The 25052-nt window shown below is 45.1% G+C and overlaps 1 protein-coding gene across 1 annotated transcript in view; it reads left to right on the forward strand.

Moving 5' to 3' along the window:
• The window catches only part of Tcf7l1 (transcription factor 7 like 1), a 174926-nt gene extending 158467 nt beyond the window's left edge, over nt 1-16459 (forward strand). Inside the window, exons 5-12 of the mRNA XM_042690481.1 lie at nt 9918-10050; nt 10673-10775; nt 10916-10999; nt 11594-11737; nt 12635-12794; nt 12883-12990; nt 14204-14279; nt 15789-16459. Of these exons, the coding sequence (XP_042546415.1) occupies nt 9918-10050; nt 10673-10775; nt 10916-10999; nt 11594-11737; nt 12635-12794; nt 12883-12990; nt 14204-14279; nt 15789-16222 (1242 nt within the window). The 3' untranslated portion in view covers nt 16223-16459. The remainder of the gene's footprint in view (nt 1-9917; nt 10051-10672; nt 10776-10915; nt 11000-11593; nt 11738-12634; nt 12795-12882; nt 12991-14203; nt 14280-15788) is intronic.
• Nucleotides 16460-25052: the final 8593 nt, after the last annotated feature.

A 25052-nucleotide genomic window follows, 5' to 3' on the forward strand; every position in this document is an offset into this window, starting at 1 on the left:
TTCAGTGGTACCAAGGAATCAAACCCAGGGCCTCATGCATTCTAGGCAAACACTCCACCACTAAGCCACATTCCGAGGCCTTCATGAGACTCTTATCTCCAGTTAACCTCCAAAAAGACAGAAGTGAAGCACTAGCCTTGAGCACAAAAGCCCAGGGACAGCACCAGGTCCTGAGTTCAAGCCCCCTGACTAGCACTGATGCGAGCGAGCGCGCGCGCGCGCGCGCGCGCGCACACACACACACACACACACACACACTCACACAGATTAGAATATTTTGGTGGCTCACGCCATAATCCTACTCAGAAGACTTAGTTCTTTTTTTTTTGGGGGGGGGGGGGGTCCGGTCGTGGGGCCTGAACTCTGGGCCTGGGCGCTGTCCCTCAGCTCTTCAGCTCAAGGCTAGTGCTCTACCACTTGAGCCACAACGCCACTTCCAGCTTTTTTCTTTTTGCTTATGTGGTGCTGAGGAATTGAACCCAGGGCCTCAGGCATGCAAGGCAAGTGCTCTACCACTGAGCCACCTTTCCAGCCCCAGAAGACTTAGTTCTAAGGATGAAGGTTCAAAGTCAGCTTGGGTAGGAAAATCTGTGAGAATCTTATCTCCAATAACTACTCAGAAAAACCCAGAAATAGGGTGTCTCAAGTGGTAGAGCACTAGCCTTGAGGAAAAGAGCTTAGGGATGGACAATGCTCAGACCCTGAGTTCAAACCCCAAAACTGACTCCCCCCAAAAAAGACAAAAATAATTTCTCTTGGTTGTCATCTTCTTACTATTAGAAGGACCCTACCCTACTAAAAGCAGTTAGGCCTGGCAGCTGTGTGTGTGTGTGTGTGTGTGTGTGTGTGTGTGTGTGTGTGTGTGTGTGTGTGTGTGTGTGTTTTGATACAGGAGTTATTTGAACTTAGTGAAGTTAGGGCCTTGCATTCTCATACTTTCATACTTTTTGTGCTAATAGCTGCTGCCTAGATAATTAGAGATAACAGTCTCATGGACTTCCCACCCTCCACCCCCACCCCCACCCCAGGCTGGCTTCAGACTTTGATCTCAGCCTTCAGATCTCGGGCCTCCAAAGTAAGTAGTATTACAGATGTAAGCAGCTAGCACCCACCCTAACATCATCTTACACATCATTTTTATTTTATTTTTTAAAAAATAAAAGGGGGCTTGAACTCAGGGTCTGGATGCTGTACCTGAACTCTTTCCCTCAAGGCTAGTACACTACCACTTTGAGCCACAGTTCCACTTCCAGTTTTCTGGTGGTTAACTGGAGATAAGAGTCTCACAGACTTTCCTCCCAGGTCTGGCTTTGAACCAAAATCCTCAGATCTCATCCTCCTGAGTAGCTAGGATGACAGGTGTGAGCCACCCACACGGAGCTTGCTCGTCATTCTTTGTCCCTTATTAGAACACATATCAGAACCATCCCGGGAGCTTGGCAAACTCATACCTGCCAGGCCCACCCATAGAGTTCTAATGGAATTTAGTGGCAACTGGAACATTTGGGGATTGTGAAACTTTCCAGGTGGTTCTTTTGTTGTTGGTGGTGGTGGTGGTGGTAGTGGTAATGGCGGTGGTCGTCATAGGCCTTAAACTCTGGGCCTGGGTACTGTGCCTCAGCTCTTTAGTTCAAGGCAAGCACTCTACCTCTTGAGCCACTGCCATTTCTGGTTTTCTGGTGATTAATTGGAGATAAGAGTCTCACAGGAGACCCTGCCCGACCTGGCTTTGAGCCAAAATCCTCAGATCTCAGCCTCCTGAGTAGCTAGGATTACAGGCGTGAGCCACCAGCACCTGGCATCCAGGTGGTTCTTTAGCAGGCCTCAGAATCATCTAGAGGGCTGAAGGGAACTGGGTAAGGGGAAATGCATGTGACCAAGAAATGAATCATTCCCCTTGGTACTGAGGATTGAACTCCCTCATGCTTGCTAGGTAAGCCCTCCCCAATTTGAACCATGTCTCCAGCCCTGTGTGCGTGTGTATGTGTACACAAATATATGTAAATGTATTTACATACACACACTATACATATACACATACATATACACTTTTTCCCCCCTGAGTAGGGTTTCACTTTATGCCCTGGACAGCCTACATACTTCCTTCTGTTGTTAGGAATGGCAGGTGCATTCCATAGCATCCAGCCATTATAATTCCTTTGTAGCTGTGTCAGCATGCCCAGAATTGGTTGAGATGTAGTCTCAAGAAGTTTTATGCCTGGGCTGTCCTTAAAATGTGGTTCTCAAAAGTTACTAACAGAGCTAAATAAATAAGATCACTGCTCAGAAGGCAATTTCCAGTTTTCAGAGCATTTTTAGCTCTCGTTTTGCCCTCCAGAGATTCTAGATTTATCTTCACATTTTTCTCTGCTCTATCCCTCCTCTTTCCCTTCTCTTTTTCCATGCCCCCCCCCCTTTTTTCTGTACTGAGGATTGTACTCAAGGCCTTTGCACTACCACTTGTATATGATCAGCCCTATCTTTGTGTCTTTCATAGCCTGCAGCACACATGGTGCATGCCATGTGTCAGTAGCTGAGAAAGTTTTACTTTATTGTGTTTTCCATATCATCATTTTAACTCGACCTCACGTTTGTAAGCTTTCATGCTTAAGCCATGACTCCAGTCCTTTTGTCTTTTTTCTTTTTCTTTTACTTCTTGTCATTCGTCCGTGGGGCTTGAACTCTGGGCTTGGGCGCTGTCCCTCAGCTCTTCAGTTCAAGGCGAGTGCTCTACCGCTTGAGCCACAGCACCACTTCCGGTTTTCTAGTGATTTATTGGGAATAAGAGTTTCATGGAGTTTCCTGCCCAGGCTGGCTGGTTTTGAACCGTGATTTTCTGAGCCTCCTGAGTAGCTAGGATTACAGGCATGAGCCACTGGCGCCCGGCTTCCTTTTGTCTTTTCACACAGAATCTCAAGCTAACTTTGTCTAGCTTTGTCTGGACCAGCCTTAAACTGAGATTTCCCCCTGCTGTTATTACATGCCTCAAGATTATAGGCATTCACCACCTCAGCTATTTGGGGTTTTGTGTGAAGAAGGTCACTTTAGATTGCTCAGGCTGAGTTTGACTTCTCCATCTTCCTGCCTCTAACTACTGAGTACTAGGATCACAGCTTTTTTGTTTGTTTGGTTTTTGGTTTTTGTTATTTTTTTTAGTGCTGGGGATTCAACATAGGGCCTCGCTCATGCTAGGCAAAAGCTCTGCCACTGACCTATATCCCCAACTGGGATTTTCTTTTTTTTTTTTTTTTTTTGTCAGTCATGGGGCCTGGGCGTTGTACCTGAGCTTTTTTGCTCCAGGCTCGTGATCTACCACTTTGAGCCACAACTCTGGTGGTTAATTGGAGGTAAGAGTCTCTTGGACTTTGTTGTCTGGGCTGGCTTTGAATAGCAACCTTCAGAACTTAGCCTCCAGAGTTGCTAGGATTATAGGCGTGAGCCACCAGCACAGACTAGTCAGAAAGTATTGATAAACAACATCACTTCCTCTTCCTTCTGTCCACATCTCAACATAGAGCCCTCCCTGGATTCCATTCTCTTCTATGGCCTCTGACCATTTCAGATCCCACTCTATGGGGCTGTGCAGCGCTGTCCACAGGTAGTTTTCTTATGCACAACTCATTCCTTTTTCCTTCAAATTCTGTTTTTATGCAGTCTCAGGAAAGCAGTCCTGACCTCTCCAGAGAGGTTTATTTATCAGTAATATATAATCCCAGGGACTTTAGCCACACACTGGTTGTGTGTGTGTTTGTGTGTTTGTGTGTTTGTGTGTGTGTGTGTGTGTGTGTGTGTGTGTGTGTGTGTGTGTACCAGTACTGGGGCCTAGGTACTATCTCTTAGCTTTTTTACTCAACTGCTCTACCACTTGAGTCACAGTTCCACTTCCAGCTTTTTGGTGGTTGAGATGAGAGTCTCATGGACTTTTCTGCCTAACTGGCCTGGAACCATGATCCTTAGATCTCAAAGTTCCTAACTTTTTTACAAGTGATGGTAAAAGAGAAGCCTCTACTTTGCTAGAGCTATAAACACTCATACTTCCTATCTATGAAACTATGGTTAGGAGAAGAATAATGAGTAAACTTTAGCGTCAGGGGCTTAGTGGAGGCTTCAGACCAGTACGCAGGAGCAAGCAGCAAATGCAGGAGTTGGGGGAGGGGGTGACTGAAGAGAGAGAGAGAGAGGACACATCCTTCCTTTGGATTCAGAAACTTGGAGGAGATTTGGCTGGGCCAAGTCCAGAAACAGATACCAGGTATAGTAAAAGAGCTACCTGAATCCACATGACTTGTAGTATTGATTCAGATCTGAGATGTTGTTTAAATGATTACATGTGGCACTTAGGCTTCCACTATATAAGGTGTGTTGGTTAGATGCTGGTGGCTCATGCCTCCAATCCTAGCTACTCTGGAGTCTAAGATCTGAGGATCTTGATTTAAGACCAGAACAGGTAGGAAACTCCATGAAACTCCTGTCTGGTTAACCACCAAAAAGCAGAGCTGTAGCTCAAGTGGTAAAGGCCAGCCTGGAGCAAAAAACTAAGGGATAGTACCCAGGTCCTGAGTTCAAGGCCCAGTCCTGGCTAAATAAATAAGAAGAAAGAAAGAAAAGCACACCTCTGTCTTGCATTTGGCTTTATACTCTGAATGGATGCTGCTTCTGTAAGTTTTAGTTTCTCTATCTTGCATAATGAACAGGGACTTAATGCTTAACCAGGAATTCTCAAATTTTAATTAAATGCATTAATTAATTTCTTCTATGAGATAAATCAATATGCTTTCAAAATGATGTGAAAACTTGTTGTATTATCTAAGTATTTGACAGGCAATATGCTATTGACAAGCAAATTTTAGGGCCTAAAACTTATTAGGTAGCTGCTCTACCACTTTGGCCATGCTTCTAGTCTGTCTCTAGCTTTTTTGTTATTTCAGCTGTTTGAAAATACCACACTCCCAAAAGCTCTCTCAGAGCACATGTGTATTCTAATTCTGTATTCACACCAAAGGTCTTTTCACTGTTGTCACTATGGTATTGGTCATGAATGGTTACATTTGTTATTGTTTGTATCATTTTCCTAAACCAATCTTAAGAATTACAGATATATAAGACAACCATATGTTGTAAAGTGCAAATCTAACAAGAACTTGGTGGTGAACATGCTGTTACTTTCATACTGCCTGGTCAATACAACCTTCCTTGCATACATCCACATCTACCACACTACTGTCAATTAGGCATTTTCACTTAATATTTAAAAAATAATTACATGCATATGGTTTATGAAATACATACAAATTAGATGTATGTGTAGGTAAACCACCTTTCTAATCAGCTTGAAGAGAACCGTTTTCCCTTAGCAATTTCTTTTTTTTTTTTTCCCTTTCTTGGTCATGGGGCTTGAACTCTGGGCCTGTGCTCTTCAGCTCAAGGGCGAGCGCTCTACTGCTTGAGCCACAGCACCATTTCTGGTTTTCTAGTGGTTTATTGGAGATAAGAGTCTCATGGACTTTCCTGCCCTGGCTGCCTTTGAACCGAGATCCTCAGATCTCAGCCTCCTGAGTAGCCAGAATTACAGGCGTGCTCCCTTAGCAATTTCTAAGACCCCATGTAGGTAATTCCTGTCTTTCCCTCCCAGTTTATTTTCTGAACAACGCTGCCACCTAGTGGGAGACAGTTACTAGTAACTCATAAAGCATTTAGGCACGATAACCTAGATTTCTGAGTGTAACCACAGTTTCTTATTTTGTGTGAGTTTGCCATCCTCTAAAGAGGCCAAACTCAACAGCATATAGGCAGTCAGAACATCATAGTACTACTACCTGTTGAAAATGGCTATAAATGGTGTAAATTGATGTAAATTAACAATTGATAGGTGAAGTCTGGTAAGGTGGTGCATGCCATGATCTCAGCATTTGAAAGGCTGAATCTGGAGAGGATTTTGAATTCTACATAGCAAAACTGCCTTTACAGAAAAATACCAAGGGTCAGGGCAGGAGATGGGATTATGGTAGAAATGAGTTTGTTCAAAGTGTACAGTTTGCATGTACAGAAATACCCCAACAAAACCCACTGACTACAAATATAAACTGATTCAAAAGTAAAAGCATGGCTCAAGGTGTAGAGTGCCAGCTGGGAAAGGAAACTCCAGTATTGTCAATAATAAAAACGTTTACTAAAAGATAAAATTTAATTAAAAGATTGGGAGGGGGAGGGGAATGTGGCTTAGTGGTAGAGTGCTTGCCTAGCATGCATGAAGCCCTGAGTTTGATTCCTCAGTACCATAAACAGAAAAGTCCAGAAGTGACGCTGTGGCTCAAGTGGTAGAGTGCTAGCGTTGAACCAAAGAAACCCAAGGACAGTGCCCAGTCCCTGAGTTCAAGCTCCAGGACTGGAAAAAATAAAAATAAAAGGTTAGGAGGGCACAGAGTGGAAAGACAAAGAGTGAACAGATGCAGAAGTGGTACTCACTAGATTCTATGTTGAAAATGAACCATGAAACTTGTGGATGGGTGGGGATGGGAGGGAAAAACAGAGAAGAGCAAGGGAAGGGGTGATGTAACTATAACCCCTCTACATCACCTTTAATATAATATATAATAATATAACATATATAATATAATAATAACAAATTTTTAAAAGATGACTAAAAATTGGTGCTGAGGCAAGGGAATCATGAGTTTGAAGCCAGGCTGAGCTATGTAAGAAGTCCAAGAAAAGAAAGAAAATGAGTACAAAATAGGAATAACAGGAGGTAAACCAAAGTGATAATTGAGCTAGATGATGTGACTGTTTTATAAATATTTTATGGTAAGGGGCTGGCTCAGTGGTAGAGTGCTTGCTTGCATGCATGAGGCCCTGGGCTCAATTCCTCAGCACCACATAAGCAGAAAAAGCCAAAAGTGGCACTATGGCTCATGTGGTAGAGCACTAGCCTTGAGCTGAAGAGCTGAGGGGCAGTGCCAGGGCCCAGAGTTCAGCCCGAATGACCGACCAAAAAACAAAAAAAAAGTGACCAGGGACTGATACCTTGGTAGTCAAAAAAAAATTTTATGTTAGAGTTTGTGCTCCCTACTTTAAAAAAAAAAAAAAAACTTTTACTCATAAGGCATGTAGATAGTAGATGATAATTACAAGTAAAAATTAAAAATATAGAAAAAGAAACAAAATCACTCATCATTCGACTTAAAATATAGCTGTACTGCTTACATTTTGGTGTGCTTCTAGTTAGTCTTTTAAAAATTTTCATTTGTATTTTTATGTGCTCTGTGTCATTTTATCACCTTCACTTTGGTAATAGTCTTTCTGTCTAAAGGATAAAAAGCACCCTTTAGATGAAGTTCTTTGTAGAAACCTATATATATTATTCAGATGCATTTTTTTAAAGAAATCTGATCTACAGAGGCCAGGTGCCGGTAGCTCACACCTGGAACCCTAGCTACTCAGGAAGCTGAGATCTGAAGATCGCAGTTCAAAGACAGCCAGGCAGGAAAGTCTGTGAGACTCTTATCTCCAATTAACCACCAGAAAACTGGAAGTGGTGCTATGGCTTGAGTGGTAGAGTGTTCGCCTTGAGCTGAAGAGCTGAGGCACAGTGCCCAGGCCCAGAGTTTAAACTCCACAACTGAACAAAGAAAAGAAAAATATATGATCTACACATTATTTTTTATAGTCCTAGTATACTGGCCTCGGCCTATAAATTTCAGCTGTTTGGGAAGCAGAAGCAGGAGGAGCCTAAGGTCATAACCAGCCCAAGCAAAGTTAGGAAAACCTTGTCTTACAAACTAAAAATGAAAGGTCTAAGAGCATATCTCAAGTGGCAGAGCCCTTGGCTAGCATATAGAAGAAACCTTGGATTCAGTCCCCAATATTAAGGGATAAATCATTTCTTCTACTTTCATTTCTGTTGTATGTTTTTGTATAAAGACATCGTCAACAGCCAGAAAATAAACAGGTGGGAACAGTAAGACCAAAAATATTTACAATTTTTATGGTATACTCACTGAGCCTACCTGCATGAGATGATAGGAAATTGCCCAAGTGAAGTCCATTTCCACCAGTAGAGCTAACCTAGCAATTGTGATATTAAGGGTCTGGTTTTCTAGTGCTCATTTCTGTGCAATCTGTGAAAAATGCAACAAGACCATTGTCATCACAGGCACCTCCAGGAAGTATGCCAATCAACGTTAGCATTATAAGGTCCAAATAAAAGGAAAGAAAGAAAGGGCTGGTAGAATCTACAATGAAAAATTCAAACAGGAACATGGGTGTTTGGAGTCCTGGCCCTCATGCCACTTCCTAATCATCTTTTTTAAACAAATCTCGTCTGTCTTCATCCAACTTGGAATTCATTTCTTAGATGTTCTACCTATGTTGACTCAACAGTAGGGATGTTTATCACACAGTGACAGGAGAGATGGGAGAATGATGTAAGGGCTGACATTTGGTACTCACGAACTGACATGTTGAGACTCCCTTAACAACTACTTAAGGATAATTTAAACATGAGAAATAAAAACAGCTGGTGCTGGTGGCTCACACCTATAATCCTAGCTACTCAGGAGGCTGAGATCTGAGGATTGTGGTTCAAAGCCCAGCCCAGGCAGAAAAGTCTGTATGGCTCTTATCTCCAATTAAACATCAGAAAACAGGAAGTGGAGCTGAGGCTCACAGTGTTAGAGTGCTAGCAAAAAGTGCTCAGGACTGACAAAAAAAAAAAAAAACAGAACAAAAATTTTTAGAAAGTGACATTTTATGCAATACCCACACTGGAAATATGGCAGCACGCACAATGTCTGCTCCTTATGAAACCTGGCAAGAAGCTCTAATTGCCCCCTATCATAGAGACAAGGAAACCAAGCCCAGAAGACTAAAGGACTTCATGTGGCAAGTATATGGCAAGGCTGGGGCTCCTCTCTGCTCTGTGGGGTGCAACCAAACCAGTATTTTGCTTTTTTTTTTTTTTTATTGTGAAAATACTGTACAGAGAGGTTACAATTACATGGGCAAGATAATGAGTACATTTCTTTTTTTTTTTTTTTTTGTCGGTCGTGGGGATTGAACTCTGGGCCTGGGCGCTGTCCCTCAGCTCTTCAGCTCAAGGCAAGCGCTCTACCACTTGAGCTACAGCGCCATTTCCGGTTTTCTGGTGGTTTTATTGGAGATAGGAGTCTCACGGTCTCTCCTGCCCGGGCTGGCTTTGAACCACGATCCTCAGATCTCAGCCTCCTGAGTAGCTAGGATTACAGGCGTGAGCCACCAGCGCCCGGCTTATGAGTACATTTCTTATCAAGCATTGTAGCCTCCTCCTGCTTTTTTTTTTCTTCTTCTCTCTCTCCACTACCTCCTTCCCTTGAGCCCAAAACATCTGTTGAGCCAGAATATTTGGTGGCACCCAGGAGGCTGGGGCATGAGGATTGTGAGTTCAAGGCTGACCAGGTCTGTAGCAAGCCTGTCTGGAACAGAATAGAATAGAACAGAACAGAATAGAAATTGGTTTACCACTTCTAAGTTATACAGGCTTTTAATATCTCTGATAGGAAGATACATCATGAAATCCAATGTTTCTTCCTAGTTTTATAAAATTCTTGTTACATTGGTCAGCCAGGTAACATGCTTCAGAGGGGTTGATTATGAGTGTGTACTGAGCTCTTCAAGTTCAGAGATTATGCAGCACAGTTGAGAACCAAACACGTTAGCACCGCGTGGTGGTGGTGAGGGGAAGGCCAGTAGGGGCCTGGAGAAAGTCTGTGGAGGATGGAGAACCCACCCTCTAATCCCCTCACTTCTCCCCCAGGCTGCTGTGAGGACTGGCTGGATGGTGCATGGAAAATACCTGACGCACATTCCACTCAGTAAATCACAGCTGATTGTACTCCCCACCCCTCTGGACCTGTTCCTAGTGTCTCCTCTCTGTCTTTCAGTCTAACAAAGTTCCCGTTGTCCAGCACGCACATCACATGCACCCGTTGACACCCCTCATCACCTACAGCAACGACCACTTCTCCCCTGGCTCCCCTCCTACACACCTCTCCCCAGAGATCGATCCAAAGACAGGTGAGTCTCCACGCAGGCAGTGTTCCCATGAGATGGAAGAACTTGGGGGGAGGGTAAGAGAGAACATAAAATCCCTTAAGTGAGGCATACCTAAGTTCAGATCATGCATTTGAATCTCCACCAGGTTCATGGCCTTCCACACGTGAGCCTTGTGGTTTTCTCATGCGCCCCTCCTGCCCCTTCTACGGCAGCATCATCAGGATTAAAGCAAATGAAAGAGCTGAGAGCCAGTGGCTCATGCCTGCAATCCTAGTTACTCAAGGGGCTTAGATCAAGGGATCAGGATTCAAAGCAAGACTATCCAGAGTTTATTTCTCTATGAATGAGGGAAATTGCCCTCTCCTGGGGGTTTCCTGACCCTCTTACAAGATGCTCATTCCTGTCTGACAGACAGCTATCTGGAGGTATTTAGGCCCACATAGGTGGAATCTGAGTAGCCAGAGAGAAGATAGATTTGTCTTTCCTCCCTGGCTATAACGTTGGGGATGGAAGGAGAGGATGAGGGAGGAGAGAGCCCTCCAGACTCCAGAACACCTTGGGGAAGGAGAAAGAAGCTCCCATTTGTGGTGAAGTTGCTATGTTTGGGTGAGTGTGCAGCTGACACCTCTCTCTTTGGAAGCAGGAATCCCTCGGCCCCCTCACCCGTCTGAGCTGTCACCATATTACCCACTATCTCCTGGAGCTGTTGGACAGATCCCCCATCCCCTCGGCTGGCTTGTCCCACAGTAAGGAAACTACCATCTTTCTCACCCTTCTTCCTCCCTGCTCACCCTGCACAGCTCGCTCCTGACTTTTCCACCTTCCAGCCCGTTTCTCAGCCCCTCTCCATCCCAACCCTGAACTTCCCAATGTCTGGCCCTCACAGGCAAGGACAGCCCATGTACTCCCTCCCTCCTGGTGGCTTCCGGCACCCTTACCCTGCCCTTGCCATGAACGCCTCAATGTCCAGGTGAGTCCCAGGGCTGGACTATGAAACCACCTTTTTCTTGTCAGTTAGTGAAAAAGCACAGTGCTCCCCTCCTCTGCCCCCTGCTTGTCAGGGACATCTCGTGCCCATGCTTCCTTCCTTGTGGGGTAGAGTGGAAACCACTGGATCATTCATTTCTCCTTTCTCCAGACAAGAACTTCAGTCTTTGCCCTTTATCCTGACACCACATCCACCACAAAGGCCAGGCTTTGTGGCATGAGTATTTTGAGTATGACACTAAAGCCAGAGACAAGGAGAAAAGATACTTTTCCCTGAAATGAGGGGGCAGAGCAGATGGGAAAGGGGATCTTGTGTCTTGGGGGTGGCTCCACCTGAGAATGGAATCTCCAGCGTCACCCGTGACCCAAATTCTGCCTGGCTCCTGTCCCTCTGGCCCTGTGCACCTTTTGTGGTTTTCATTGTCTCCATGCTTCCAGTGCCAGATCTGGGAGCTTCATGTATTAGGGGGAAGGAGCATATGGCGAGGTGTTCCCCACACCTGCGACTCTGCAGGGGCAAAGGTACCTGCGTGTTTGTGTGTCTCTCTGTTGTAATCTGTCTCCATTTGACATACAGCCTGGTCTCCAGTCGCTTCTCCCCTCACATGGTGGCTCCTGCCCATCCCGGCCTGCCCACCTCAGGGATCCCCCACCCAGCCATCGTCTCCCCCATTGTCAAACAGGAGCCAGCACCCCCCAGCCTGAGCCCCGCGGTGAGCGCGTAAGTAAGAGGCTGGGGGGGGGGGGGGGGGGACGGAATGACATAGGCAGCACAAATGCCATTTGTTTTTCTCTCCTGGTGGCACTTGGCAAGCAGGCCACAGCTTCCCTCCACCTCTCCTGCCCCTCAATGTGTGTTCATTCCTCCCCTTGCCCCCTCCCCCAGCTCCTTTTCTTTTTGTACTGGTCCTAGGGCTTGAACTCAGGGCCTTTTGCTCTCATTTGGCTTTTCTAGTCAAGTCTATAGCTTTTGCCACTTGAGCTACACCTCAGGTTCATTGAAGATAAAAGTCTTGTGGACTTTTATGACTTATGACCAGGCTGGCTTTGAACTTTGATCCTCAGATCTCAGCCTCCTGAGTAACTAGGATTACGCGCATGAGCCCCTAACATGCAGCCCCCTTTTGCCTTCCTGTAGCCCCATCTTTACAGGGACTTAGTGCCTCTGTTCCCACTGTAAGAAAAACTTCACAGTTGTGTCCTTAAGGCTGAAAGAGAACCTGAGACCACTTTTCGTTTCTGTCCTCTCCTTGTCATCTCACAAAAAAGTGAGGCCGGGAGAGGACCAGGTTTCTCTCAAGGCCAGGAAAGTCCTCTTACCCAGAGGCACCCAGCGGGACCCCAACCCATTTCCTCCTAGCTGCCAGTTTTTGGAAGAGTTCCTCTCAGTGTGCTCTCTGATAGGAAATGACTAGGTAGGTCTTATAAGGCTATGGCATGGGGGTGATTCGGAGCATGGGAACTCCGTGAGGAAGATGCTCATTTGGGGGAAGCAGTCATGGGCTGCCCAAATTAGTGGCCAAGCCTGTCATGATTGGCCCACTGCTTTGAGGAGAGGCCGGGGTAGGGAAACGGGTAAGAGCTGCCCTATGCTGACCTACGCCATGTGCCTCCCCAGGAAATCCCCCGTCACCGTGAAGAAGGAGGAGGAAAAGAAGCCACATGTGAAGAAGCCTCTGAATGCCTTCATGTTGTATATGAAGGAGATGAGGGCCAAGGTGGTGGCTGAGTGCACCCTGAAGGAAAGTGCGGCCATTAACCAAATCCTGGGAAGAAAAGTAAGTCCCTCCCTTGCCCCCACTGCCCTGCAGGGGTCTGCCTCTTGCCCTGATGGCTCTATAGATCTGCTCTCTCTCTCTCTCTCAGTGGCACAATCTGTCTCGAGAAGAGCAGGCCAAATACTACGAGCTGGCCCGGAAGGAGCGGCAGCTTCATTCCCAACTCTACCCAACCTGGTCAGCGCGGGACAATTATGTGAGTGTCAATGCCAGGCAGGGGGACACTCAGGCCCCAAGAGCTACATCTGCAAGAGGCAGAGGGCAGAACAAAGCTGTGCTTGTTCGTTGAAAGGACTCAAGATAGCCTGAGGGTAGACTTCAGTTATGCCCTGTGTAGGCACTGGTGGCTTATGCCTATAATCCAAACTACTTAGGAGGCTGAGATCTGAGGATTAAGGTTCAAAGCCAGCCCAAGCAGGAAAGTCCATGAGACTTTTATCTCCAATTACTAAAAACAGCCAGAAGTATAGCTGTGGCTCAAGCAGTAGCTAGCCTTGAGCACAAAAGCTAAGGGACAGTGTCCAGGTCCTGACTTCAAACCCCAGGACTAGCGTGCGTGCACGTGCCCACACACACACACACACACACACACACACACACACACACACACACACACACACACACACACACACACACACACACACAAAGTTGTGCCTTTCCCAGTTGAGGTGGTTCCCTAACACTTGGTACAGTGCTGACTCCCAAGAAATAGGATCTCTAGACACAGGCTCTACACCTGAGGCTCAAAGACCAATGTGCAAGCCTCAAGAACCCATCTGTGCCGGGCACTGGTGGCTCACACCTATAATCCTAGCTACTTAGGAGGCTGAGATCTGAGGATCGTGGTTCAAAGCCAGCCCAGGCAGGGAAATCTGTGAGAATCTTATCTCCAGCTAACAGTTAGAAAACCAGAAGTGGCCCTGTGGTTCAAGTTGTAGAGCACTAGCCTTGAGCTGAAGAGCTGAGGGACAGCACCCAGGCCCAGAGTTCAAGTCTCAGGACCAAAAAAAAAAAAAAAGCAATCATCTATAAACTCCCTGAGACTAGGCAGATTTTTGTATGTACATTCATATTTTTTTTCTAATAAGAGGATACATAGATGCATCAGTTTGAGGACTAGAGGCTCCTCAAAAATGATCAGGAGCCACTGTTCTAGGGGGAAGGAATGAAAGAAAATAGCCTGCATCCAGGTGTGGCAGTACACACCTGTAATCTCAGCACTTAAGCAGAGGGTCTTGAGTTTGCAGTCACAGCAAGACTACATAAGCAAGCCCTCCTCCCTCCCCAACCCCACCCCACCCCTAAAGAAGAAAAAAGAAAGCAAAGGAAAACCATCCTAAAGGCCTTCCAAGAAGGAAGTTCCTCTCTCCAGCTGGTGTTACCAATTCCTATGGCCATTTGTTTTTCAGGGTAAGAAAAAGAAGAGGAAGCGAGAGAAGCAACTGTCACAGACACAGTCGCAGCAGCAAGTCCAAGAGGCAGAGGGTAAGCCCAGGGGCCCAGACCTCTACTTCCCTCTCTCCTGTCTCAGCTACACCGGCCTCTATGGATTCTCTGACTGCTTCAGTGCTGCCTCACAGGGGAGTGCTCCTCAGCTGTACTCAGTGGAGGTCTCTGTGGCCTGCCTTTTTAGAGATGATCAATTAAGGGGCTTGGAAGCTAGGGAATTGCTAATGTGGTGAGCCTCATGTGTGTGAAGTTTCAGGTTCAGTCTCCAGCATGTACACATGCGCACATACACACACACACACACACAGGCCCAGAGAAATTCAGAGACCTTGCCAGTTATTCTGCTTCTCTTGAACCTTTTCTCTTCAAAGTACAAGCACTTAGTTCAGTTGAGTTACATCTTAAAGGTAAGGTTTTAGAATGACTGCCTAAGATAAAAATGGGTTGTGTCCACAGGAAAGTGGCATGTTAGAAATGTACAGACCTCCTATTGGTGGATTCAGTTGAGTAAGATTTTCCTCTAGTGTTTCTTTGGTTGAACACCAAAAGAAAAAGAAAAATAGTTTACTTTGGTTTAGGAGTCACTTTGTGCAAAATTTATTTTATTTTATTTTTGGTTGGTCATGGGGTTTGAACTCAAGGCCTGGGTGCTGTCCCTGAGCTCCTTTTGCTCAAGGCTAGTGCTTTACTCTTGGAGCCACAGTGCCACTTTCAATTTTCTGGTGGTTACTTGGAGATAAGCGGGCTCATGGATTTTCCTGCACACAGCTTTGATACTATCTCTTAATTGCAGAATCTCCTCTAGCACAGAGATGCTCACACTGTGACAGGTATACAGGTCACGTCCCACATCTCATGCTCACACCAGGACCCATATGTGACTACTTACCCCATCCGCAATACATTCCATCTTTCCTGACTGTACCATAAACCAAAGATTTTATTTTATTTTATTTTATTTTGGGTCCGGTCATGGGGCCTGAACTCTGGGCCTGGGCGCTGTCCCTCAGCTCTTCAGCTCAAGGCTAGCGCTCTACAACTTGAGCCACAGCGCCACTTCCGGCTTTTTTCTTTTTGCTTATGTGGTGCTGAGGAATCGAACCCAGGACCTCATGCATGCAAGGCAAGCACTCTACCACTGAGCCACCTTCCCAGCCCCGCAAAGATTTTAAAGCACATTGTACGAGATTCAAGTCCCCCATAGAAAATGGCATTGTCTTTGTATTTAAACTACACACACACTCCTGCATCCTTTAAATCATCTTTAGATGCCTTATAACACCAAATAAAATGTAAATGCTGTGTACATTGTTGTTAGACTCTGTTGTTCAGAGAAAATGACAAAAGGAAAAAGAATTACATATTTAGTACAGGTGCAGTTATTTTTTTCTGAATCTTTTCCATCCACCATTGGTTAAATCCACAGATGTGGAAGCCATGGATTTGGAGGGCCAATTCTGCATGGATATAGCCTGGGCTCTGACTCTTGTCTCTGCTCTTCCCAGTACTACTTGTGGCTTACTTTCTGGTGTTTCTTTTTCCTAGGTGCTCTGGCCTCCAAGAGCAAGAAGCCATGTGTTCAGTACCTGCCCCCTGAGAAGTCTTGTGACAGCCCTGCCTCTTCCCATGGCAGCATGCTAGACTCCCCTGCTACCCCCTCTGCCGCCTTAGCCTCACCAGCTGCACCAGCTGCCACTCACTCAGAGCAAGCTCAGCCCCTCTCCCTCACCACCAAGCCAGAGACACGGGCCCAGCTGGCTCTCCACTCAGCTGCCTTCCTGTCAGCTAAGGCTGCAGCCACTTCGTCCAGCCAGATGGGTAGCCAGCCTCCTCTCCTTTCCCGACCCCTTCCTCTAGGGTCCATGCCCACCGCTCTGCTCACCTCTCCCCCTTCCTTCCCAGCCACACTCCATGCCCACCAGGCTCTCCCTGTGCTACAGGCCCAGCCCCTTTCCTTGGTCACCAAGTCTGCCCACTAAGCCGCCCCCCCTCCCCGCTCCCCACTCCCAATCTATGCAGGCTGTCACGTGACTCATTGAGTAGTAATCATTCAGAAGAAGAAGAAAAAAAAAGGAAACTTTATTGGTCAATATTTGACCACTCTGGACTGTTTTGTAAAGTGACTGGTAACAAACAGCGCTTTACATTTTGTAGATGTAACCAGTAGCTGATCTTCAGGCTTTTTTTTTTTTTAAATAAAAAAACAAAAACAAAAGCAAAAAAAAAAACCAAAAAACAAAAAAAACCTTTACAAGAAAGAGAACTGAAAAGTAGTGTGTTATTCTCCCTGTGTGTGCTGTGGTGGACGTATCTGGGCAGGAGACACCTTCTCTCTACCTCTCTACTATCTGCCCTTCTCTCTCCTCTTCAGCCCCTGCCTGTCTGAGCTTTGGTGTTCAGGGTCACCAGAGCCTGAAGTTCTGGCCTGGTGCCTCCTCATCTGAATCCATTCCTGTTCCCCAGCCTGTTCTTACCATGTGCTCAACACCATGGGTTCTTCCCCTTTTGTCCTCTGCCCAGTGTAAGGCTGTGACCATGTGTGAAGACACCTTGGCCTGATTGCTTTCCACCAGCATCCCTTCTCCCTTGGTAGGCCCATACTGGCCAACCTCCAATTCATGCTGGAGAAATAGGTCCCCTGAAATGGTTCCCCCACCCCCATATTTAAAGGGACTCAAGGTGCCTGTCATTTCCTCCATGAAGAAGTCAGTGTTCCTCTCTCACTTACCAGTTGAGACCTTCCTGCTCACAGCCTCAGAGTGACAGGCAAGACCTGGACCCAGGGTCTGGCCCCTGTCACCTGAGTCTGTGCCAGCACAATCTGCCAAAGTTTCTAAGACCCTCTGCCCTCTCCCCAACACTTCACGTGCTTCTGTGTGTATTTCATTTTTGTTTTTAATGGTTTTTTGGAGCAATTTAAATTCCCAATTGTTTATTTTCACAAAAGAAAATAAAAATGCAGTTGTAAGACTTCTTTGCTGGATGTTTCTTCAGTCTTTTGGTTGAGTCGAGCTACCTTCTTCATACTAAGCCCTGTGTATGATTTTTTTTTTTTGCACCCCACCTGTTGGAGGGGATATATCAAATATGTCCTGCTAGGGTTAGGGTTAATGTTAGGACACCAACCAGGGAATCTGTTACAGTGGATTTATATCAGCTTGCTACCTAGGATCATTTTGTTTATGCTTTTGACATCCATTTGTCTTCTAATTGTCAAGATCTGTCAGTCCTTTGTGTGATTTCTGCTAGCTGACTCTGCAACTAAAACTTAGTAACCACTTTATTGAGATATGTTATGATTTACCCATTTAAAATAGTGCTCAGGACTGGGGGTATGGCTCAGAGGAAAAACACTTGCCTAGATTTGCATCCTCCCCCCCACCCCCCCCCCCCGCCCTCGTGCACACGTGCAAGCGCGCGCGCGCACACACACAAAACGTGGAACCATTTCAGTAGCTTTTAGTTTGTTGAGTTGTGTACCTGTTATCACAGCCAATTGTAGAATATGTCCATTGTCTTGAAACTCTACATCATTATGTGGTCAGACTTCTTTCCTTCAAGTTCATCCATGTTGTATGATGTCAGTATTTCACTTCTTTCACAGCACTAAAATATATGTAACAAAGTCTGTCATGTTAAGCTGGGTACTGCAGCTAACAGCCTATAATCCTAGCTACTCAGGAGAATCACAGTTCAAAACCAGCCTACACAGAAAAGTCTGTGAGACCTTTATCTCCAATTATCCCCCAAAAAACTAGCAGTGGAGCTGTGACTCAAGTGGTAGAACCCCAGCCTTGAGTGAAAAAGCCAAGACATAGCACAAGGCCCAGTACTGGTGCATGTGCACATGCACACACACACTATTTTAACTACTTTTAACTGGCATTAAGTACAACTACAATGTTGAGCAACCATGACCATTGTCAGTTTCTAGCACTCTTTCATCATTCTAAACAAATTGTACCCATTAAACAAAATTCACCATTTTCCTCCTTCTAGCCTCACCACTTGATTCTTCTTTCAGTGTCTTGAATCTGTTTACTATAGGTACTTCATGTAAGTGGAATCACACACTTTGTGTCCTTTTGTGTCTGGTTTATTTTTACAGTACATCTATATTGTACCATGTATCTGAATATATTCCTTTTATAGCTGAATAATATTTCATTGTATGCTGTGATAGATACTTTTGCTAATGAGGCCTTTTATTTATGCTAAGCCTGGGCTTGAACTCAGGGCCTGAGTGCTATCACTGAACTTTTGTGCTCAAGGCTAGTGCTCTACCAATTGAGCCACAGCTCCACTTCCAACTTTTTGCTGGTTAATTGGAGATAAGAGTCTCGGGCATTCCTGCCCCAGCTGGCTTCCATCCATAATCCTCAGATCTCAGCCTCCTGAATAGCTAGGATTACAAGCATGAGCCATCAGTGCCAGGCCAATGAGGTCTCAATACAGTGAATGTAAACTCTAGTCCTGCCCAGACAGGGTTCCCAGGAGGTGGTCATGAATGTTCACAGTGTACCTTTCCCAGTGTGCTTCTCCATATCCTGGTGGACATTCTAATGCCTAAGTGTCTGTGATCAGAGGACATGACACGTTGACTAGGTGATCTCGGGAAATATCTATACTGAGATATGCCCTTGTGGCTCGTCTGACCAATGTGCAGTTTCTCCCTACTATGATAGCAGCTGTCTAAGTGAGTTCTGACCAAGAAGGAGGTTAGGTTTAGGTGAGAGCCCAATATAGTACATGAAATACCAGATCCTGAGGGAAGAGGGCAGCATACCTCTTGGGACCAGCAGAAAAGAGTGGGCCTTTGGGACACTAGTCCTCAACCAAGGGGTGAAGAGCAAGAAAGAAACTAAAGGACCCATGGGGCCAAGGCCTTTACTGGGGTTCAGAGTGTGACTCAAGCAGATTTCACGTTAGAAGTTCTACTTGGTGGATTTAGAGTAGCCAGAAAAGTTCCGAAGTCACAGACTAAGGGGTGGTTACCTATGCCTGTCTGGGTAGTCCAGGTGGAAGGTGGGGTACAAGTTAAATAGATGGAATACCTCTTTAAATCAGACCGTTCAAAAGAGCTATTGTCCTTAATTGCTGTCACGCCCTGAACAAACATTATGACCAACTGGATTCCAATACTGCTGCAATGTTTTTATTACCTGAACTTTGTTTGAGTTGACCACAGGCAAGTAGTCACCCGGAGATGGTTGTATCCGGTTATACCAGGCAGATAACAAAGATGGATTACACTGAGAAATAAGGCAAGGTGGAGCAGTGAAATAGTTGTAAAGAGTGATTGAATCCTGCTTCTAGGATAAGGAAGTTAAACATTCAAAACAACCACAGAGTCAACATAAAGTGGGAATCATTCACTAGTATGTAATATATATATATATATATATATTTTTTTTTTTTTTTTAATTTGGTGGTGTTGGGGATTGTACCCAGGTCCCATGCACCCTAAGTGAACGTTCTACCACTGAAATAAGTCTCCCGTGTTTTGTAGTTTGCAGAATAAGATCTTGTACCTCTTTTGTTAAATTTATTCCTACAGGCTTTATTTAATTGGTGTGTGTATATGTGTGTGTGTGTGTGTGTGTGTGTGTGTGTGTGTGTGTGTGTGTGTGTGTGTGTGTGTGTGTGGTGTTTTTTTTTTGTTTGTTTGGGTTTGTTTTTGTTTTGGTCTTTCCTATTTTGGAACTGGGGATCAAAACCAAGATGTTGTGCTTGATGCTTTGCCACTGAGCTACATCCCAGCCCAGCGCTTTACTTATGCTAGTCCTGGGGCTTGAACTCAGGGCCTATGCACTGTCCCTGAGCTTTTTTACTCACAGCTGTCACTCTATCACTTGAGAGACAGCTCTACTTCTGTTTTTTTGTTTTTGTCGGTCGTGGGGCTTGAACTCTGGGTCTGGGCGCTGTCCCTCAGCTCTTCAGCTCAAGGCGAGCGCTCTACCACTTGAGCTACAGCGCCACTTCCGGTTTTCTGGTGGTTTATTGGAGATAGGAGTCTCACGGTCTCTCCTGTCCAGGCTGGCTTTGAACCGCGATCCTCAGATCTCAGCCTCCTGAGTAGCTAGTATTACAGGCGTGAGCCACCAGCGCCCGGGGTTACTTCTGTTTTTTTGGTTGTTAGAGAGTCTTAAGAACTTTGCTGCCCGAGTTGACTTTGGTCCTCCATGCATTGATCTCAGTCTCCTGAGTAGCTAGGCCTACAGGCATGAGCCACCAGCACATGGCTAGGGTTGTGTTCTATTTGATGCTATTATGGGTAGAATTGCTTCTTGGTTTCATTTTCAGACTGTCCATGACAAAAGCATAGAGATACAACAAGTTTCTAGGCACACTACCACTGAGAGACAGCACTAGCTGATTTCTATATGTTGATGTCTCATTTTAAAACCTAGTTAAGCAAAATCTTATTAATTATTAATGGATTCCATAGGGGTTTTTTTGTTTGTTTTTTGTCTGAGACCAGGACTTGAACGTGATATCTGAGTATTGTTTTCACTCATTGGTTGGCACTCTACAACCTGAGCCAGGCCTCAACTCCCCCCCCCCCCCCCCCCCCCCCCCGCACTTTTTGTGTGTGCTGGTCCCAGGCTTGAACTCAGAGCCTGACACTGTCCCTGAGCTTCTTTTACTCAAGGCTAGTGCTCTGCCACTTGAGCCACAGTGTCACTTCCTTAATAGTTTTTATTGGAGATCTCATGGACTTTCCTGCCAGGGCTGGCTTCTAACCACAATCCTCTGATCTCAGCCTCCTCAACTAGGATTAGAGACATGAGCCTCCAGCACCCAGTACAGGGGTTTATAATGTGCTTTCTCTTCAGGCAACTAACATATGCACACATGTTTTAGCAAGGGAAAATAGGGAATCAACAAAACACTCAAGCAAGCATGAGTTTGCTGTACCCCAAGTTAAACTCAAAAAGAAAAAATAAGATTATAGCTCTTTTTTTGGAGGGGGGCCGCCTGGGCGCTGTCCCTCAGCTCTTCAGCTCAAGGTGAGCACTCTACCACTTGAGCCACAGCACCACTTTTGGTTTTCTGGTCCTTTATTGGAGATAATAGTCTCACGGTCTTTCCTGCCCAGGCTGGCTTTGGACTGCAATCCTCAGATCTCAGCCTCCTGAGTAGCTAGGATTACAAGCATGAGCCACTGGCACCTGGCAAGATTATAGCTCTTGATTAAGGATATTTTTGTTTTCTCACTTTGACTTATCTTTATATGCTGATTTTTCTATAATGAACCTATTTTAAGAATAAATTTCAGGGGCTGGGAAGGTGGCTCAGTGGTAGAGCACTTGCCTTGCATGCATGAGGCCCTGGGTTCGATTCCTCAGGACCACATAAGCAAAAAGAAAAAAGCCGGAAGTGGCACTGTGGCTCAAGTGGTAGAGCGCTAGCTTTGAGCTGAAAAGCTGAGGGACAGCACCCAGGCCCAGAGTTCAGGCCCCACGACCAGACTCCCCCCCCCCCCCAAAAAAAAAAAAAGAATAAATTTCAGGCCAGGCACTGGTGGCTCATGCCTGTAATCCTAGCTACTCAGGAGGCTGAGATCTGAGGATCGTAGTTCAAAGCCAGCCTGGGCAGGAAGGTGTGTGAGACTCTTCCTTTTTTTTTTGGTCGGTCGTGGGGCTTGAACTCTGGGCCTGGGCACTATCCCTCAGCTCTTCAGCTCAAGGTGAGCGCTTTACCACTTGAGCCACAGCACCACTTCTGGTTTCCTGAGTGGTTTGTTGGAGATAAGAGTCTCTCAGACTTTGCTGCCCAGGCTGGCTTTGAACCATGATCCTCAGATCTCAGCCTCCTGAGTAGCTAGGATTACAGGTGTGAGCCACCAGCGCCCAGTTTGTATTAGACTCTTATCTCCAATAAACCACCAGATAACTGGAAGTGGTGCTGTGGCTCAAAGTGGTAGAGCACTAGCTTTGAGCTGAAGAGCTCAGGGACAGTGCCCAGGCCCAGAGTTCAAGCCCCACAGCTGACTTAAAAAAAAAAAAAAAACACAAATTTTAGAACCTTAATTAAATGCAACATATTCTGTTAAACACTATTTACTATGATTTATCTAATTCTCAACGTTTTTTAAACCATTTCATAATGAACTAATACAGCAATTAAGGTAATTGCCCATGGTCTTGTGAATTAGTGTGTTAAGTATTAAAGAACAATAGAAGCCAGGAATGATGACATACACTTTTAACACAGAGGAGGCGGAAACAGGAGGATCAAAAATTCTAAGCCAGGGCTGGGAAGGTGGCTCAGTGGTAGAGCGCTTGCCTTGCATGCCTGAGGCCCTGGGTTCTATTCCTCAGCACCACATAAGCAGAAAGAAAAAAGCCGGAAGTGGCGCCGTAGCTCAAGTGGTAGAGCGCTCGCCTTGAGCTGAAGAGCTGAGGGACAGCGCCCAGTCCCAGAGTTCAGGCCCCACGACCAGACCCCCAAAAAAAAAAAAAAAAAATTCTAAGCCAGTCTGGTATACATAGTGAGTTTAAGGCTACCCAGAACTACACAGCAAAACCATGTTTAAAACAAAATAAAAACAGATTTCTCTCATCAATTTGGCAGATTAGAAATACTGCTAGCCATGTGCTGTAGCACACCCTTGTAGTCCCAGCTATTCAAGAAGTTAAGGCAGGAGGGTCACTTGACCTCAGGACTTACATTGGCAACATAGTGAAATTCTATCAAAATATATACATGCATGCATATATACATTAGAACAATCACTGCCTTCAGAGGTTTATTTTTTATTTATTTTTGCCAATCCTGGGCTTGAAGTGGGCCTGGGTGCTATCCTTGAGCTTCTTTTGCTCTACCACTTAAGCCACAACACCACTTCCAGATTTTTCTGAGTAGTTTATTGGAGGTCAGAGTCTCACAGGCTTTCCTGGCTGGGCTGGCTTTGAACTGCGATCCTCAGATCTCAGCCTCCTGAGTAACTAGGATTACAGGGATGAGACATTAGCACCTGACACTTCAGAGGTTTAATGACAAAATAGCATGACCTTAAATAGCTCTGTCCTTTTTAGTGTCTGTCTCATCTGAATGCATCTGACTGTACCTGATCATAGTTACTAGCAGTATGAAAGCAAAAAGAACCCTTATATACAACAGTAAGAAAATGGCCACAATCATAAGCTCATAAATCACTTGTAAAGAAACTACTGAGAGCTGGGCACTTAGTGGCTCACAACTGTAATCCTGGCTACTCAAGAGGCTGAGATCTGAAGATGAAGCCAACTTAGGTTAAAAAAGAAAGTCCAGACTCTTATCTCCAATTAACCACACACAAACACAGAAAAACCTGGAAGTGGAGATGTATCTCAAGTAGTAGAGTGCCAGGCTTGAGCGAAAAAACTAAGACGGCACCCAGGCTAACTTCAAGCCTCAGTATTGGCAAGCACAAGCACATGTGTGCGCATGTGCGCACATGCACACACACACATGCACGTGCATGTGCACATGTGTGCACCTGTATGCAGAAGCTAGATCTAAAATACACTGGGACATGATAAAGTATACAGGACTTAAGCATTCACACACAGTGAGATCAAAGGAGAATACTCTTGGAGAAGAACACAAAGGTGCAATGCCTATGTGCATACAAAATAATATTTATCAAAATGAACTCCAAGAAATGGAATCAATCTTTGTTGTTTTCGTTTCTTTCTGTCTTGTTCGTTCATTTATATGTTTTTGGGAGTGTTAAAGGGGAGGCACAGAAGTGGAGGGACAAAAGGTGAACAAATGCAGCAGTGATACTAAACACTACTTTGAAAATGAACTATACAACTTGTGGATGGGGATGGCAGGGAAAAAGTGGGAGATAGCATGGGAAGGGGTGACATTGTCCAAAAAGAAATGTACTCTGCACCAAACTTATGTAACTAACCGGTCTATACATCACCTGTATAATAACAATAAAAAATTTTTAAGCCTGTTGGTACTACCTCCACTGATCTTGAATACAGCCATTTCCTCCATCCTCACAGTCCCTATGCTTGTACTACAATTATTGCAACAGTCCCTAAATGATTGACTCCTCAATCTACTCTTCCTTCCCCATCCAAGTAGATTCTTCTAGATACAAATTAATTTCCAAACATTCCCAACTCTGATTATATCTTTTTTCCCCCTACTTAAATCTCTTTAATGGAGCCTTGTTACTGTCCAGATAAAATACAAACTCTGGGTATGGTCTGAGATTTCTACATTTTCTACACTTCTTTACTCTCCTGCACCAGAGTAAGCACAATAATTTACCATTACCTTCTCCAGCACACACACACACCCTCACTAAACCAATATTCCTAAATGCTAGTCAAACTAGTTAAGGCAAATAGTAGAATTTTCTTTTAGAAATAGATTCATTAACCAATTCATTTCCTTTAGCCAAAAGAGTCAACATTCTAAAGTAATTTTCTTCTTCATTGCTGGAGATTGATCTCAAGGCCTTGTATGCACTACATAAACTACCACTGAGCAACGCACATAGCTCTGAAATGCCTTGGCAGATTTCATACTTCTCTAATTCTTATTCTCTCTTCAGTCAAGAGTTTTGTGTGGCTGGGCAAGGTGGTGGCACACTATAATCTCAACTACTTTGGAGGAGGGGAAAGAAGTGCTATGAGTTCAAGGCTGGCCCTGATAAAGTTAGTGAGATATTGTCTTAAAAACAAAACAGGAGCTAGCGGCTTATGCCTATAATCTCAGCTAGTAAGGAGGGTGAGATTTGGAGGATTATGGTTTAAAGTTAGCTTAGGCAGAAAAATCCATGACATTCCATCTCCAATTAAC

Source organism: Dipodomys spectabilis, unplaced genomic scaffold (assembly GCF_019054845.1).
Source record: "Dipodomys spectabilis isolate Male_0828 unplaced genomic scaffold, ASM1905484v1 ptg000137l, whole genome shotgun sequence".
In the NCBI taxonomy this organism is placed as follows: Eukaryota; Metazoa; Chordata; class Mammalia; order Rodentia; family Heteromyidae; genus Dipodomys; species Dipodomys spectabilis.